The 19,448-nt window shown below is 41.8% G+C and overlaps 1 protein-coding gene across 2 annotated transcripts in view; it reads left to right on the top strand.

Annotated features, from left to right (window-relative positions):
• The window catches only part of LOC136875923 (pancreatic triacylglycerol lipase), a 124,250-nt gene that overhangs the window by 33,108 nt on the left and 71,694 nt on the right, over positions 1 to 19,448 (top strand). For both annotated transcript variants that reach the window (XR_011018459.1, XM_068228356.1), the window contains exons 3-5: positions 9,322 to 9,478; positions 13,988 to 14,091; positions 16,019 to 16,158. Coding sequence is in view for 1 of the 2 variants with exons in the window: in XM_068228356.1 (XP_068084457.1) it covers positions 9,322 to 9,478; positions 13,988 to 14,091; positions 16,019 to 16,158 (401 nt within the window). In the remaining variant the exon portion in view is untranslated. The remainder of the gene's footprint in view (positions 1 to 9,321; positions 9,479 to 13,987; positions 14,092 to 16,018; positions 16,159 to 19,448) is intronic.

Here is a 19,448-nt window from a genome sequence, read left to right as displayed (position 1 = left end):
GTGGGAATGCCTGTAGTGCACTTCAGCTCCTTCCGCCTCAGCTCGGCGATAATCACACCATGAATCAGGGCCTGATGGGCACATCCAGTTTTGTGGTTGAGTATCAGTTCAAGATTCATGGTACCACATGGGCCAGATAGCTTTCCTCATTTTGTTAACATCATCTCTGTTTTCCCTGATGGCATTTCCGTAATACAGCTGCAGTTTATCAATAATAGCATCTGTTAATCTACCAGTGCCACCAATACCTTTGCTATCACTTAGTTTCTTGCCTGACCACTTCTTCAAGTTTCTGAGCCTGGTACCCATTCTCTTTTGAACGTGGCCCACATATTCAACTTTTCTTATATGGATATCTGGACCGTACGGCGTTTGGTGTCTCCATCCCCAATGTACTCAGCGTACTGGCCTTCGGTTCAGAGGGTCCCGGGTTCGATTCCCGGCCGGGTCGGGGATTTTAACCTTAATTGGTTAATTCCAATGGCACGGGGGCTGGGTGTATGTGTTATCTTCATCATCATTTTCATCCTCATCATGACGCGCAGGTCACCTACGGGTGTCAAATAGAAAGACCTGCACCTGGCGAGCCGAACCCTTCCTGGGATATCCCGGCATTAAAAGCCATACGACATTTCATTTCACTTGACATTATAATTTTGAAAGTCGACAAACTTGACCATATCGGTCCTTAATTGGTCCGTATTGACTCGTAATAACAATAACGTACAACGAGTGATTGTTTGGTCCGCCCTGTCAATATATTTCAATCACCCGTTGTACGTTATTGTTGTTATAATTTCGCCCTGACCTGTTGAATATTTCTTGAAGTCTATTACATTCCATGCTCGCAACATTCCCCTGGTGGTTTGCCGAGCAAACATGTGCGTGTTTTTCAACCTTTGCCTTATGTTCTGGCCCTTTCAGTGCCCGTTTCAACTGCACGCACAAATTAAAATATGAAGATTTGACTTGAAAATCAATAATTTTGCCACTTTCTGAACCAATTACCGACACAATACCATATCGTGATATATCCCTTCTGGTTTTTCAACTTCCATCCCCAGAAACAGTGATTTCTCGTCTTGATGGGTCATCAGATAGATCTATTTCCTCTTCCACAGCATTCTTCATTGATTCGTTGGCCACAGGTATTGTTGCACTAAGAATTATGTTAACAATCAGAGTATATGCCGTCTGTTTTACTGGTGGTGGCAAGTCCATAATACCACAAAACATCTGTATATTTGTTAAAACCTGCCCGAGACACCTCATGGAATAAACTATTCTCCGATTGATTTCGTGCATATTATATTTACTTCTTGGAGAACTAAAGAACTGCTTTCTTGCCTTCACAGACAGCACATTGAAAATTCAATGTACTTGCTAAACCCAGCACTGAAGTTTCAACTAAAGTGATCTCATTATGACACACTTTACAACTTACATATTCACTGACAGCTTTCATCAAACTGGGAAGATGGATAATTCTGTACCCTACATCACTGTTACACTCACTGCCGTCAGGACGTAATGATGAACAAGGGCTAACCTCTAAACCTAGCTTCTTTTACCGGGCAAGTTGGCCGTGCGCGTAGAGGCGCGCGGCTGTGAGCTTGCATCCGGGAGATAGTAGGTTCGAATCCCACTATCGGCAGCCCTGAAGATGGTTTTCCGTGGTTTCCCATTTTAACACCAGGCAAATGCTGGGGCTGTACCTTAATTAAGGCCACGGCCGCTTCCTTCCAACTCCTAGGCCTTTCCTATCCCATCGTCGCCATAAGACCTATCTGTGTCGGTGCGACGAAAAGCCGCTAGCAAAAAAAACCTAGCTTCCTATTGTGACCGTTCACAACGTCACCTATGGTATGCCATGATATCCAGGAGATGAAATATGCCGTTTTCCGCGTCATTCTGGGATAAAACCTGCCCAAGTTAGAATTTTTCTGCCAGCTCCAGGACTCGATTTGCAGTATCCAGAGTCACGCGACCCAGCTCTAGTTGCTGGTAATTAGCAGCAAGGCAGTGCAAGAGCGCTTGTACTCTAAGTTTTCTCACTCCAACCGCGAGCGAGATGAAAAGGGACGCGTTATCACGTGACAGAGAATCTAGGTCACTAGCTGAGCCCAGAGAGTATATCCAACGTGAAAACTAACATTATACCCTGTTTTCCTCGCTCATTGACCACTGCCAACTTATCGCATTCATCTGTTTTATTTTTGTTAATTTTTATAAATCGCAAAATACCCAATGGATAATTAAGCGCAAACATTCATTTGAATCAGGGAATTTTACGCATAATTATGAGACCGAGAAGTGCTCTACTTAACTGATAGAGCGGTAACTACGCTGTAAATAAGGGTGCGTCCTAATGACTAACAGATGTTGGACCCTAACCGTGCCAGCGAACACAAGGAATCCCCAGTGCTCGTCATCATTCACCGCCAGAGACAAAAGGACGCTTTTAAGATTGCTTGAGAATCTACGAAGCTATTTCAAAAACATTCACTCAGTGGAAATGAGAATGCAAGAGCTACAATTTGATATCCTGTTCGTCACTATACGTTGCGTATTAACGGACCAACGTGTGAGAAAGGGTTGCATTTTCCCCCACCCTCAGCATTCGGGTCTCTCGCGTAGCTCGCCTATGTATTCAAGAGCTGAGAGGCAGACACTACCCAGTGCATTTTCAGTGCAACGCCAGTACGGTAGTATTTCGTCGTGGTTTGTGTGTGAGTCGTTTGTGAAGAAATAATCTTGTAATTTGAGCAGTGTAATGCAGTGATTCATTAAAGCCTGTGAACGTATGTGGAAATAATCACCCTCTGAGTGAGATGTTAGCGTGTACAGTGTGCCGCTAATTAATAAAATAGGAACGGTGCGAAACAGCAATAACCGATGTCCGTGTGTAGAAGAGGTCGCACATCGAGCCTCCTATGTATCTAAGCTAATACGGCTCAGTTAACATATATAGGGACGTACTTAGCGAAGTGTGTGGAGCGAGCGTGCTCGATATAAATGTGAATTACCAAGAAAGTCAGTGAACGGCTCATTGTCGACCCAATTGAGGACAGTGCCACGTTAAAGTAATCCGTAGTGCAGTTGAGAGCTCGACTTACGGCTAAGTGCAATAGAACAGGCCTGAACTAGTATCATGAAATACGAGAATGCTAATACATTAGTGGCCTAACCACTGTCGTTTCTAGGGAAACTAGTGAAATTTCTGGGCCTATAATAGCTGCCTACAAGAAGAATAGATAAATGAGAAAGGATCAATATCGGGTTTCTGGGACATTACCGACATCGTGTTGGAATGCTCGTGCTAATGAGTATATCCAACCATATATTCAAATTGTGATGTGTAATAAACTAACGCATTCACATGAGATAACTTCCCCTCATTTACATGTCTATGAGAACGTCGACATCCAGCTGAATGCCAGAGTTTTGCCTGTGTACCGGGGAGAACGAGACATCTAGCTGTGTGCCGGAATTTCGCCTGGTAGCAGAGAACGTCTGGAACGTCGCTGTCATGTGCGTGACCTGCCAGGAAGTCATCATGGGTCTTCGCATCGCTGATGACGTGATGGAAGCCGAGTAAACCATGGTTGCCTCCCTGTAAAGCTGTGAACGTGGTATCCAGAAGGCTGAGTACATGTCCAAGTATTTATATCTTTGAAGGTCGTGTCCCATTGTAAATATGCAGATTTTTCACATAGATGTAACGTAGACTGCAAGCACGCCATTTCAGAGGGATAATAATAATAATTTCATTTTTATTTGGGTCTTTTATAGAATACTTTCATCATGGTTTTGGGACGACCATATTTTACTTCCATCCTTGTATAAGGGTTCGATAATGCATGACGTAATTATAAGGACCTTGGCTTAATTATGTGTGAAGCGCTGTCAAGTAGAGATGGCTTAAATATTCTGTAAAAATGACTCCAGTTATCATCTTTCCATAGCATATACGAGTCATCAAGATTTTTCAGTAATTCATTTTTTTTGGTGCGCTTCACCTGGTAGAGATCCCTCCTAATTAGTAACTAAGGCACCTGGAACAAGGCATAGAGACAGCGGGTACATTACATCGTTAATTAATTAGTTCGCAAATGCGCAAGTTAATTTGGACCCTGGTGGCAGGAGATCATCAATAATTCTGCATCGTAGTCAATGTACCGAGAGGAGAAATGAGATGGCTGAACAGGCTGTAGCCATAATATATATTGTGAAATGAAAATGTGAAGTTCCCTTGGAATCTGTCATTAAGATACGCGAGGTGCATATCGCGATGTGAATATGTTGAGTACGGCCGGATATAGGGCCGAGAGTTGTGGTAATGCCATTGTGGCCCGAGAGAAAAGAAGTAAGATAGATTATTTGCCGTGAAACCATTGTCCGAGAAGGCTTAGTGGACCGCTCTTTGGAAGTGTGTCACGGGCAACTAACAGCTGGAGTTTTAAGAGCCCCTTTAAACGGGGGAGTGAAGGCGTTTTCTTCAGTGAAATAGAACAGATACAAGTGGCAAGTTTCTTTCCTTTCGGCACAGAGATTATGTGTGTTAATTTAAATAGAGCCAACGTCGCAGAGATCCCAAATGAGCATTAAAGGAAGGATCCCCCCAATTTCTTTTCTTAATTACTTATAGCGTGCAGGGAATTCCAGGTTAGATATACCCCGTCTCAGAAGATCTTGGGTTCGTTCCAGGAGACAGTGAAAGTTTATGTTCACTGTTACCAACAGCGGGTGGCTTGTACCATCTGTGACTCATTGTGTGTGTGTGAAATGTATATATTCTTGTCCATTTATCGCAGGTAGTGCTATGATACTTTGTTTATGATGTCTGGTATTGAAGTCGCTAAGTGCTTGTCCATAGGTAGCAACGTTGTGTAAATAATGTCCTGATGTATGTATTGATAAAAATCCTAATGAAATGAGCGTGTTTATTATACTGCATATTTGGCAACGTTTAACTTAAGGAAGTGTTGTAACGCGACTTTCAAAGGATTGGGAGTGAAAATTGCCTATTTCTGTTCATCCGATTCTAGCAAACTTATATCATAATTTGATGCAAATTGAATATATTAATTCTTGGCAGGTAAACAGATTTACGGCGGGGTGTGTCCATACTGATTAAATATGTGTGTGTGATTCAATGTAAGTGTAGAGTGAAATAATTCGAGAGGAAGCGCCCCTCTAAATCTGAGATAGTGTAAATAACCCAAAAGGGAACGCCTTCTTAAGTTTGAATATTTAAACATATAATGAAGTGTAGAAAAAGACTACCGAACATTTAAACGTCAAGATCACCCAAATTACTGTATGTAAGGTGTTTGTATGGCATATCCATGTAAATAATGTGTTTCACTAGTATAAGTAAAAATTTGTTATACAAGATATTGTCTCTCTTCTCATTAGTAATGAAATGGTATTCCTCTCATAATTAACTTTTCCCCTACTATAGAGACTATTACTAAAGAACTTACCGCCCCATCGGACAGTTTACAGACCCGAAAATGCGATACCGACTCGGCTAGCGAATTATTCTAGTAGGGGAGGGTGAGGCTTCGACAACCGGGTTGAGTTCGAGGCTCACCGATGGTGCTCCATTCTAACGTCATATTTATGAACAATGGTAACTGGTTCATGTACTGATGCCTTGGAAAGGTACACTACCAGAAGCACTATTATGTGTTTCAGAACTCTTAGGAGAATTTTCATCACCCTGACGTTTTGAATACCGATTACCGTGAAAAGTTCCTCTTTTATAACGAGCAACGCTCTTTTTCTTATTCATAGTGCACCAATATCACACAGACAGCACAAATCAAAGCAACTTACCACCACGTGACTGGTAAATCAAAACAAACAATACACAGTCGCCAAGGAGTAATTAAGAAAGCAACCTCCTTTTCCATAGTTACCAGAACATCTCCGTAGTAACCAGAACATACAGCAGCCATAGTTAGTCCAACAAGATTGAAACGATTCACTGAAAAAAATTCTGCAAATATATCTCCTTGTCACGCCACGCCCACTCAGCTGACAGAACAGCACATATTATTATTAAAACTGCAATAACTCAGCGAATTATGAATATTTTTGAATAAAACTTCGTATATATCTTCAGAAAGAAAATGTCTTTCAGATGAGACTACAAACAAAAAAAAACGATAATTTTCTAATTAAGTGGTGTATTTGCCTGGTGTGGAAATGGGAATCCACGGAAAACCATCTTCAGAGCTGCTGACAGTGGAATTCGAACCTACTATTTCCTGAATACTGGCTGCACTTAAGCGACTGCAGCTATCGAGCTCGGTACAGTATGGTACGGTATGCAACAGACTCTGTATGGATATTTTCATTCTGGAGACCCAATTAACTATAAACCAACGAGTACGACGTTTATGATCACACAGTCAAACTTTAAAGACACAGCACTGAGGGGGCTTCGATCATGATGTCACTACCTTTCGCGTGGACGACAACAGTGTATTTTGTTGGGACTATAGACAACAGGATATTAATTTGCCTAGGGGTAGTATTACCAATAGAGTTGGTCCGTTATTGGACATTCGGGACAAATACTTCAGGTTCCCTATGAGAAACAACATCTACACTAGTGTCCAAAAGTTAATCATAAGTTACGAATAAGCAGGGCAACAGGAAGTAGACCGTAAATTGCACGCCATATGCACCTACCAACCTTACGTGTTCGCTCTCTATAGGAAAGGACTGTTCCCTACTTTGACTAGCGGCGTAACCGCAAAGTAAACACAGCCACTGCCTCCGCTCCATACTCCCTCAGTCGTTTCAGCCCTGTTATAGTGTGCTGAGTGTAACCTCGTGGTGAACGTGACAACATAATTGCACAACGACGCCGTTTGGACCCCGTTTTGCAGGATAGAACACTTGGCCGCCTGGAAGCAGGCCAGACACAGACCGAAGTCACCGTATCCTTAAATGTGCCACAAAGTGTCATTTCCAGGCTTTGGAGACGATTTCGAGACATAGGAGATGTTAGTCGTAGGCCAGTACCAGGTCGACCAAGGGTAACCACCCCACAGCATGACCGATATCTGGCCTTAACTGCCCGACGTAATCGGAGTGCACCTGTAAGGCAAGTGTCGGCGGAGCTATTTGCCCGACGTCCAGCGTTGTGCGTCCCGCTCACTCCAGCACAGAGACGGGCCCGTTTACTGTGGAGCCGTCAACATCGAAACTGGACCATGAATGAATGGAGGCATGTGGTCTTCACAGATGAATCCCGCTTCAGTTTGCAGAACGATTTTCCGTCGCACATTCGTCTGGAGAGAACTGGGTAGCCGATACAACCACAGAAACATCGTGGAACGGGACTAATATGGTGTTGGTGGTGGCGGCATCATGTTGAATGGCCGTACGGTCCTGCACATCTTCATGGGCGGTTCGAGGAGCACTGTTAACGCTCTGACACAGGGATGAGGTACTGAGACCACATGTTCGACTCTTCAGACGTGCAGTTATTCCAGACTTCCTCTTAATGGACGATGATGACCGATAATGGTGGATGAATTTCTGGCTGGGGAAGACATTCATCGCATGGACTGGCCAGCGAAATCAGCGGATATGAATACTACAGAACATGCCTGGGATGCATTGGGGAGGCGAATTGCATCCCGTCAGAATCACCAAAGACCCTCCAAGACATTCGCATTGTCCTTTCGGAGGTATGAGATCGACTGCCACAAGAGCCCTTGGACCATCGGATAGAGAGAATGACACATCGCTGCAAAGCATGTGTGGCCGTTAGGGGTAACCATACACCCTATTAACAGCATATTTTGTTGTGGAAGACATTGCCAAGTTTTGTTAGTTGTTGTCAAAGGTGTACCTTAGCTATGAGAACCTTCCTGACACCGTTTTTTCGCACAAGTTGTGTGAATTATGGTGTGTGTGAGTCAGCTTCCGTTTGTTCAGCAATCCGTCTGACATTCCTATCAGGCGGCATGGCCTCGTTTGGTGATTATGCTTAACGTTTGGACACTAGTGTATATCATTAGGCTATAAAACAAGCAAAGCGAAGACTTCTTCGTAAAGGCCGTGATGAACCTTGCGGAGTGGAAGATAAAGGTTCATCAGCAGGAAGGATAGGGTTTATAACTCCATGTCCTAACGCCTTTGCCTGCAAGAATTAACCTAGTATTCATTTTTGGTGTATGTTGAGTGAACCTCAGGATTCAGTGCCTCTAAAGGAGTAGAAACGTCGTTTCTAAGTTTGTGGCCACCCGGAGGGGAATCGAATCCACGTCCTTCTAAGTGATCCGAGGATGCCTTTGCCACCCGTGTTACGCAGCTCCAATAAGGCTACATGACAGGTCGAAATTGGAATTGCTGCCTAAAAATGACGGATTCTACATCCAGCAATATATTTCAGAAGAGTGGTATTCAAAATTTTTTGGTTGGTGTGCCCCCAAAATCCAATTATTTTACCTTCGTACCCCCGACGTACGAGTATACTGTGATAATACCAGAAAGAACATCCTGACACAATGGGATTTTCAATCGAAAATCCCACCCCAGCAACACCGGGAATCAAACAAAAGTCACCGAGATGAAGGTGAGCCGTTACACCACCCTGTTACCCAATAATAACAATAATGCATTCTATATATTTCGTCGTTGGGAAAAAGAAACCTCGTAACTCCTTCAGAGTAAAGTTCGCAGAAGTCGAAAACTGAGCGGTCAACAATGGCCGGCGAACTTTTCCAGGAATTTTCATCGCTTAACGATAGCCCAATTGTTCGACCATTGGAGTCTTCTGTTCCGTTCTCAGGCAACCCGGCAAGGTAGATGGAGAAACGTGGTTTTCTCATGTGTGGAATTACGAGGTTTCATTGACTAGGAACTATATGTGCACAAGTATAATTATTGATGTAACAATTACTATTGTACTGCATAGGCCTATACACTGGTATTGAAGGGAATGAGTGGATTCGAAACAAGAAGATTAATGCGCCATGAGTAAGAATTTTTAAGTACCTAGTCAATTGGAGATGTAAACTGACACATATTTTGGAATTAATAGTTCGGAAAGGGGACTCCGTGTAGTAGTAGACAACAACACTAAATCAAAACAAGATTTTTATTGAAAATGAGCAGGCTCGGATCTTTCCTGAACTGGTCACTGAAAACAAAAGCTACGATACATTTGCGTATCTCTTGAGACGACCCCGCGTACCACACTGAATATTACTGTTTTATAGAATATAGAGAATAAGGGTAGTTAGTAAGGGATATCATACAATGCAATAGACTCTCTTTAATTTCCATACATTTCAGAGAAACAAAATACAATAGCGCTATATTCTACTCTCATTGGAGCTATTATATTCCGCGAGACTTCAACACGCAGCTGAAGAACTACATCATTGTCCACGGCTACGCCGGCAGCAGTCGTGGTCTTGACCTTCAACGCTTGAAGAACAAACTACTAGAGGTAAATTTGAATTTTCATAACTATACTTAGGATTTGTGTATGCCCATTCCTTTGTAAACTTTGAATTTTTATCAAATATATTATTATTTTAGATTAGGCATACGAAAGTAGAAACTATGTTCGGCTGCATTTCTGTTTGTCATTTCTTCTTCTTCTGCTTACCGTCCACATAAAAAGGAAACGCGACACCTGAAGTGTTACTCCGTCAAAAATAATAATACGTAATTTCATTAAATGACACCAATCTGATAGCAAAAAGAAGTCGAAACTGAAGGGCAGGCAACCCAAAATACGTCGCATAAAACACCTTCATCCGGTAGCTGAGGCATTATTAGTATAAGAAGGTACCGGGCTGAAGGCGTGGACAGGGAAATGACCAGAGCATAAGTTAAAGCACTAAATTTTGAAATTAATTTCTTTCCTTTAAAAATTTTTTATAGATAATCTAAATAAGCAACAAGAAATAACAGTTAAAGAGCTCGTGAACTCGGATAACTAGTCCGAAAATCAGGTACAATAAAGAAAAGTATAGACACAATAATTTGCAAGGGATAAGCAATATATCTCTGAAGGTACACTGCTCCACTCACTTACATCTTCTAGTAGTTTGTGCTCTAAAGGTTAATATAATCCAGCCTCTTGGAGGCACAAGTTTCTTACACAATCATGCTTGACAAACTTCAGATAATACGTTTTCTGATCGACACACTCGTCTAAATGGCCTTAATGTAAAAATAATAATAGGTTTAAGACGATGGGCCATGAACAAAAGTCTACGAGGAGAAACACTTGCACTCCTTCTTGAAAGACACTAAAATACTAAATCGGCTTATGGCTCGAAGTTGCAGAGGCTAAACCTATACTACAGAGGGGTGACTAGATGCCAAATCTTAAGTACCAAATAAGTGTGAAAAATTTAGATGATTAGAAAATCTTAATCACCCGCATACTAAGTTGAATGGGAATAAACAGAGGGTGAACTCTTTTTATTCCCTAAATTACATGTTTCCCAGCAGGATATTAAACGAAGTCCTCAGACTTGCAGAGAATGTACATTTATACAGAGATTTTAGAAACTTACATTAATCAAAGAAGTTTGAAACCTTCCCCTCAAGTCATCTGCCTGGGGCTATCACATGTTAAGAGGTGTCTGCTATTACCTTGATCTGTTGGGCCTTCCGAATGCGGGCCTACAGCCCCTGACTCCTATTACACGTACACACACTAGACCGGAGCGATGAAGATGGCAATACGTGCCTAAAGCGCCCAGCTTTTATAGTAGCTCAGAGGGAAAACTTCCAGAACTCTATAGAGCGAGACAGAATGCCTGTATCAAAATCCCCGATTGGTTAATAACTAAAAAAGAAGGAAGACGTAGGAGTGTTGACAACAATAGCATATGAAAAAACACAATCTACAAAACTTAAGGTTGTGACGTACCCACTCTTGCAAACAGATGTGCGACAATATGTGACGTGCCGGGTCACCTTAATTTTAATATCAATAAATTCTTCCTCATATACTTCTCCATAAGCAATATCCCATCGGCGCCAGCCTTCAAACTTATAATAATAATAATAATAATAATAATAATAATAATAATAACAATAATAATAATAATAGGTAATGAGACTAAATACTCCCACAGGTGGGGTGACATAACACTGACCATTAAATACACACTAACTTGGAAATTAAGGATCGTTAGTAAGAATTTCTGGGAGCCTCCGTGGCTCAGACGGCAGCGCGTCGGACTCACCGCTGGATACTGTGGTTCAAATCCCGGTCACTCCATGTAGGATTTGTGCTAGACAAAGCGGAGGCGGGACAGGTTTTTCTCCGGGTACTTTGGTTTTCCCTGTCATCTTTCATTCCAGTAACGCTCTCCATTCTCATTTCATAGCATCTATCAGTCATTAATAAATCACTTTGGGAGCCTATATCTGCTTCATTCATTCCATCCCTGACCCAGTCAATGACTGGAAAACAGGTTGTAGGTTTTCATTTTCAGTAAGAATTTCTGCAATGACCAATTAAATAACTATCTATTAGGATGAAAAACGTGACGGCGCATTTACGAACTCTGAACTTACGGAAGCAAAAGAAAAATTGATGAAATAAAATTTAATAAACTGAACTGTTCCACGGAGACTTGCAGTACTTTGTAATTTATGCCATTAGCTCACCATTTGTAGACTCTGTTATCTAGACACAATCTGTGTTAATAGCTGATATTTGAGGGATCTCTCGTGCTGGCGTCGTTATCTCTCGTTGTAGGTACCAGTTCTATTTCTGATTCGTGCATAGCTCACTAATTGAACAATGACTTTCCTGACTTTAACACTTCCTACAACACTCCTTACATAAAGTTGTAATGAATCCTAATTTCAATAGCAAAACCACCTTGGGTTACGTCCCGTATTACAGAATTGTAGCGTAACTAAATACATAACAAAATTTCTCCTGTCCTATACCAGTCAAAATCGATCTCTCGTTGACTTTAACTCTCGTCATTGAAATAATCAGGTCTCAATGAGAGTAATTTTGGGTAGTGCTCGTGAACTAAGTTATGGTCTTCAGCAGTTAAAACCTTCTACGATGTCAAGACGTACAGACCTCCTCCGATGTCATGATAGAATAGATTACAACTGACCGACAGAATTGCCCTCTCCAGCTCTTGTCGTGGATGTATATAGGCTCCAAAATATCCCTCCATGTGCCATATCACATGGTCCAGTAAGATCTGATGTACTATCCCATCTCCTATCCATCGTTGTATATCCATTATCTTGTTCCGTAACGTCCATTCACATAGGTTGAACTTTCCCGGGGAATCAAACGTCATGTAGCGAACTTCGAAAAGTAGGCGTTAACAAGGCTTTAACTGTCTCTTCAGAGTATGGAAGGGGTAAGGACTCTTGCAAGCTTGATGACGCCTTTTTTCTGGTAAAGGGCCAAAATTAGTATGGTGAGTCCGGTCACGTGACCTCAGCTACTGGAAATTTACTCCAAGCTATTAATACGAGTGATGTTGTAATACCTTACTGAAGAAGTCGTTCGTTCAGAATACGTTATAGCCGTGATACAAAGAAATGATATGATGATGTGAAACGGGTGACTAAAAACCCTACATACAATCATAATAATTAAAAATGACCAACCACTAATTAAATATATACATCTTTCCAATTAATTACACAGTTCGATAATTGTTTACATACTTGTGATGTTCCGAACATCACATTCGCCCCTCTGGGCCGAAGCAAGTAGCACTTCAGTTGAGGGCTCACACCTACACTCTGCCACTTACATTTCATTTGTGTTTGAACTTGTGTGTAAAGCAGCTCTACATTCCCTCATTGTACAACATAACACATGAAACAATATTTTGCTATAAAAGCTAAGCGCTTTAGAGCCGTGTTGCCATATTCATCGCTCCGGTCTTGTGCGTGTTGCGAGTTATTCGGAGGCAGGGACTGCAGGGCGGCGTTCGGAAGGCCTAACTCCTCATGGTAATGACAGAAATTTCTTAAAAATGATACCTCCAGGCAGAGAGCTTGAGGGGAAGATTTCAAACTTCTTTAGTTTATGTAAAATCCTCAATTAAGGTTTTAAATGTAGATTTTCGGCAAGTTTGAGTACTCTGTTCAAATCCCTGCTGGGACACATGTAAATTAAGGGAACAAAGAGTGATCACCCTCTGTTGACTCCCATTCTACTTGGTATGGGGTGATTAAAACTTTCTAAAAGTCTAAATTCTTACCACTTTTTCTGCATTTAATATTCCTCGTTTCGTCACCACTCCGTAGTATAGGCTCCGCCTCTGCAACTTCGGGCCATTACCCCATTTAGGGTTTTAAGAGTATTTACTGAAAGGAGTGTTTCGCCTGCTAGCCTTTTGTTAATGGCCGATCGTGTTAAACCTTTTATTTTTACATTAAGGCCATTTAGAATGGTCACTCATTGCCCCTGTTTATTGGATAATTCCTTATAGACGATGTGATAGTACATACATCACACCCGCGCACTATATGTAGAAGTGAGAGATATTATTGTCAGTATTCGATTTATTATAATAATAATAATTATTATTATTATCTGTATTTCAGTTGTATATTTTGTCATTAGTATTTGTAGCTGGGAGGTCTCCATATGTGGTATGAGTAATTTGTTTGATACAGCGGCTGGGAAAACATTGCTATATTGAACTTAGAAAATTTGGATGAGTCATGTGTATATCCCAGTGTCTGATGAGATGGACTTGTTGTAGTAGGAAAGTTCTATGACGCATGTGAAACACCCTAGTCCGTAGTCTGTTATAGTCTGGGGACCAGGAAGAGTTTCAGGGCGTGGTCTTCACTAGAGTATCTACTCATCATTGGCTGGCCAGAATGAATCCAGGCGGATCATGTGAGAGGAAGGCGAAGGCTGAGAATTTGAGTTTCCGATCCATAGAAATATTTTAATTTGAATTATTAATATTATATTATCATCTGAATTTCTTGACAGGAGGATGTGAACGTGCTGATGGTGAATTGGGGAACACTTAGTGGTGCGGAGGACTACGCTCAGTCTGTATCGGACACCAGAGTGGTGGGAGCGGTTTTAGCCAGGTGAGCAACTATAATATTCAGTGATCCTGAGGTATCCCGGACTATTATGACCAAGCCGAATGGGGCATCCCACTGGTAGAGGAGTCTCTTCTTGTAGCATGCTAAAAGAAGTAGGTCGTCGGTTTGTGTGGATAAAATGGTAGAGTGCTGGACTTCCGAGCCCAAGTTGACGGGTTCGAACCCAGATCATCATTTAGAGATTCTCAAGTACGCCAGCCTCTTCTTGGCAGACAAAATTCCGGCACCTTGATGTCTCCGAAAACCGTATTTTTTTACAAATAGCTTTTCATCGCACCGACACAGATAGGTCTTATTGTGAGTATAGGATAGGAAAGGGCTACCGTACTCTAGGAGTGGTAAGGAAGCGGCCGTGACCTTAATTAAGGAACAGCCTCAGCATTTTCTGGTGTGAAAATGTAAAACCACGGAAAAAACCAATCAGGGCTGCCGGTGGGGTTCGAACACATTGCCTCCCGAATGCAAGCTCACAGCTGCGCACCCTTAACCTCATTGCCAACTCGCTCGGTGAAAACCGTAAACGTGTAGGGCGAGTCCTGCAATGATAGCCGTCCTTTCTGGATGTCGCGTACCGGTAAACTAGAGCGTGGTTGCCCTCACACCGTTTCCATACGCCCGTAGAAAACAGAACTTCGATGAATGGATAATCAGATATAAAAATAACAATATACACCCCATAACAGTTCTTCTTCTTCTTTTCCTACCGCTTTTTCCCCACACCTGTGGGGTCGCGGGTGCGATCTGTGTCGCACATGTGGATTTGGCCCTGTTTTACGGCCGGATGCCCTTCCTGACGCCAACCCTATATGGAGGGATGTTATCACTATTGCGTGTTTCTGTGGTGGTTGGTAGTGTAGTGTGTTGTGTGAATATGAAGAGGAGAGTGTTGGGACGGACACAAACACCCAGTCCCCGAGCCAGAAGAATTAATCAGAGGCGATTAAAATCCCCGACCCGGCCGGGAATCGAACCTGGGACCCGCTGAACCGAAGGTCAGGACGCTGACCATTCAGCCAACGAGTCGGACATACACCCCATAACAGTAAGTGCTGAAATTGCTCTCCATCAACCTGCCGACAAGCATTGTAGTATGTGATGATATTCCAGTTCACTTTTTGCAATTCAGCCTTATTAATTTTCAAAATGTCTGTCCAAATTACATTTCAAAATCTACAGTACAGCTGTTCAACAGTTAATTCAGGAGCCATGAAATGCAATAAACCGATCAGTTATTGCCGTATAAGAAGCGATCACGTTGCACGCTGTACGGCAACTTATCGCAGACTAGATGAGCTATATGGGTCAGACGGCTATTGCTCATCCACTTGCCCAGAGACTGCGCAGGAATAACGGGCAACATTACTGAGGCTCACACTGTAGTTAATATCGTCATAGGTTGTACGTCCCATTACGAAGTACAACAATAGTATACTCCTTGATTAAATAATTTGTACGCATTTTTAATAAATCTATGATTTTATGCTCCAGTAACTACTTTTACGGTTTACAGAAAGGAAATTTTGTCCTGAAGGAGTTTTTCACGTTTCGATGAATCCACTGACATGAGGCTGTCGTATTTGACCAGTGTTGGAACCCACCAACGTGATAATCTGGGCTACTGTAAGTGGAGTGATTTTGCATACGTTTACTGGTTCGGGAATGGTTTCACATTCATAACTCGTTAATACCACGAGGACAGAGTAGAAATGACTACTTTATGGTGACCGACAGCGTCCTTTTGGAAGATGACACAAAAGAGAAACTTATTATGAAATTCAAATTTCCTTCGAATATTGTCATTCCAAAATTTCCTCACCGATTATCGTATTCCCGATTGAATCCTTATTCCAAAGCAGATGTTTGCTTCAAACATTTCACGTCTGATAACAGTATAAATCTCATTTCGCAGGTTCATTGTGCACTTACGTAAGCTTCTACACGCCGACCTATATTTCCATCTTATTGGTCACAGTCTCGGTGCTCAGGTTTGTGGGTACGCCGGGAAGGAATTGAAACGGCGAGGATATCATCCAGTCGAGAGGATAACAGGTGAGTCCCTGAGACAAGAGCTCAGTTTCATCTGTCCCGTTCTATAACGTGTAAATGTCCGGCTTCTTGGTTAAACGATCAGCGAAGTGCTCTTCGGTTCCGAGGGACCTGGTTTCGAATTCCAGCCGGATCGGAGATTTTATCATTAAATGGCTCGGGACTTCATTTTTCTACTGTCCCCAACATTGCCGCATCTCGCATACCACTAGCGTTTACAGGTTGTGCTTTTCCTGTATTATTACTTTGTTACTATTAATTTAGCCTTGCGTTTTTTATTTCCCCGTATAGGACTTTCCTCCTTTTTCAATATTTGGCGCTGGCTTATTGTAGAACCCATAACAATTCTTAAAAATACACATTATTTTGATTATTATCTCTGCTATCATTGCCTCAGTTATGCTAGTTTGGATTGCGGCAATAAATTGATGTCGTGTATATTCGCAGACCCAGACACAACTTTCTTGTGCCAAGATGAAGGCAGAAATATTAGTGAAAAACATATTAGCATCTAAAAGTACCAGAGATTTTGTTAATATCGTGAAATCCCCTGAAAGCATCAAGTGGACTGATGTTAGGAGCAGGTGTTCACCAGTATTCATAAAATCAGAGCTTCAAATTGTAATAAATTTCGGCATGCCCTGCAAGAGTTTTTAACTACCTAATAGTAACAGAAGATTGCTACATAAAGTTAAATCATCTTCAAAATACCAACATGTTACGAAGCAATAGGGTTTAAGACATGTATGAGTTTTGATCGAAAATGGCATTTAATAAAAATTATGAAGGCATGAGTTATTCAAGAAAATGTCAATGAAAATTTTCCTTTTTATAATTTTTAACCAAAGTGACAACTCTACACACCACATGCAACATTATCCTCCACTATAATTGTGTCGTGACTCTACCGGCAGGACGACCCAAAGGATAGAGCCAGGGATCTGGATTAATAAACGTAAGGACCAACCCAGAGGTACAACGTCAAGACAAGTTTCGAACAGCTTGACTAGAACATTTATTTTACACACAATTACAACATATTCGGAAGCGCTTGGGAACTAACATGGTTAAAAGGAGGGTTTTGACCCGTTTCCATCATTCATCTTAAGTAAAACAGAAAGGTAATCCTCTCCTCTTACTAGAGGTCTAACATGAACATAACTATTTGACTTGGTACCATATAAACTTCAAACTTCAAACTTATCACTGCTAGGCTTCTACGTATGCACAGTTCACCAGCTACCTCGTCTAAAGTGAACATCAAGTTAACATCCCTTTCGGGTACTATAGCAAACGTAAAACATCGCTTCTCGAACTACACACCAAGAACATTCTGGAACCTTCATATCATTTGCGTGAGCTCTTTCCTTGGCTCCTATCTTGATTACAAACTAACATCGATAACGTAGGCTCTAGTGGCCACCGATAGGTTATGATACAAGAAACATAGAAATTAAGAGCTATAACACTTCAAGTTCATTACTCAATAATACCTCGGCACCAAGCCTTCTGTAATCAGTTTACAACCTGAAGTCGCCAGATACATGGCTTTACATATCCGTATCGTAGTTCCTAGTTATTCCCATCATCCTACCAACATATAGAAAACCTGAAGATCTTACCTCCCATGCCCCGCTCACGGTCCTTGGTTCGATGAAGAGAAGCGCTCTGCTCCAAGTGCAGCAGGAGTGTAATTCTGTCCACTCAGCCGAGAGGGGGTAAGCGCACGCGAGGGGGCATGGCAGAAGATACACATACGAAGAGAAAGGCGAGAACGGAGGGACACCCCAGGACGGAACGAATTCCTTGCCCATGGAGCCATAAGTGAGGAACAGGGAGCGAACACATTTATTACAACATCTCAATGGCCAAGATAGACAGAAACACGCATAATTAATTACAGTAAATTTCAATGAGCTCACTAGGAGTGCCGCACATATCAAGTTCGTTAAGGCGGGGAGAGATAAAACTCACGGTTCAATAATAACAAGCGGTTTCCTACACACGACATATGCCGCACAGCCTCGTCGGAGGGTCTGCTTACAAGAGCTGCACCTGGCTAGCAATAGCCACACGAAGTTATAATAATAATAACTATTATTATACGTGTACATTACAACTGTTCAGCAGAAGCCACTAAGATCATATATTTGAGTGAGAAGATCGTAAATTGCTTTCATCATTTACAATAACATAGTGCTAAAATGAATAGCTCTGACCGTTCCCCTTCTTATTTCGTAATTGTTTGCAGGGCAACATAACAAACACGTCTAACTAATGCAAATTAAGGCATGATAACGTCACTTACTTCTCACTAAGGCAGCCGCGGTTCGAATCCCAGTCAATGTATGAGCGATGTTTGAGAATTTTTGAAAGTTAGGTTCTTGTGGTTTGGATTCCACATAAAACTGGAGGTTCGGTGGTCATAATCACGATATCGGTAGTCACGTAAAGCGAAAAGTTTGCTTGCTTGCTTGCTTGGTGCTGCACTTTATACTAGTAAGACCAATATGTCAAAATATTAGATAATTTTAAGTTCTCGATACATGTCGAGTCATAAAAGAACGCATTAATTGTTCTGCTTACAGTCATTATTTTGAAAAGTTCTCGAGACGAGACTCTTTTAGCAGTCAACCTTAAGGTACTTTAAACGATAAAACCTTAATTACTGTACTGTAGTTAGATGGAATAAGTTCATATGTTTTTCTTTATTCCCTGGTGTAATGAAATAGAGCATAACAAAAGCAGAAGTCCACCTCCTTGGTATAATGACCGTTCTTCAAAGGTCTGGGTTCGGTTGCCAGTACTACCACAAATTTAAGACTGTCAGGATTGCTGGTGAATGATTAAAAAGGTGCATGCAGCTCACTTCTATCGGTGGTGTGCCTGAACAGATGGTACGATTTTACTCTGAAACAGATACACACAACTCTTTCATGCGATGGCGACGACGATGGAATCTCTTGGAGTGTTATCTGGTATTTTACTGTGGATGTGTGTCCTTGTCCCGTTTTCCTACTCCTTCGAGTATGAAGTGAGATGAAACTTCGTAGCGAGTTTTACGGCCGGATGTCCTTCCTGACGACAACCTCATCCGAAGAGTTAATAAGATGAAATGAATGACGTGATATATCATAGTAAAAAGAGAGAGAGGGTGAAACCCGGTACCGGCACATAGCCTGCTCACGTCGAGTAGGAGCATGTAGTCTGCTCAAGGCTTAACGTCTACATCCGACAGACGAATCACCATCAACAGCGACACAGACGTCACTATATTTGAGTACTACGTAGAG

The sequence above is a fragment of the Anabrus simplex genome, chromosome 6 (genome assembly GCF_040414725.1).
Source record: "Anabrus simplex isolate iqAnaSimp1 chromosome 6, ASM4041472v1, whole genome shotgun sequence".
In the NCBI taxonomy this organism is placed as follows: domain Eukaryota; kingdom Metazoa; phylum Arthropoda; class Insecta; order Orthoptera; family Tettigoniidae; genus Anabrus; species Anabrus simplex.
Note: the sequence above shows the minus strand (reverse complement) of the source record. Positions and strands in the feature narration are given on the sequence as shown.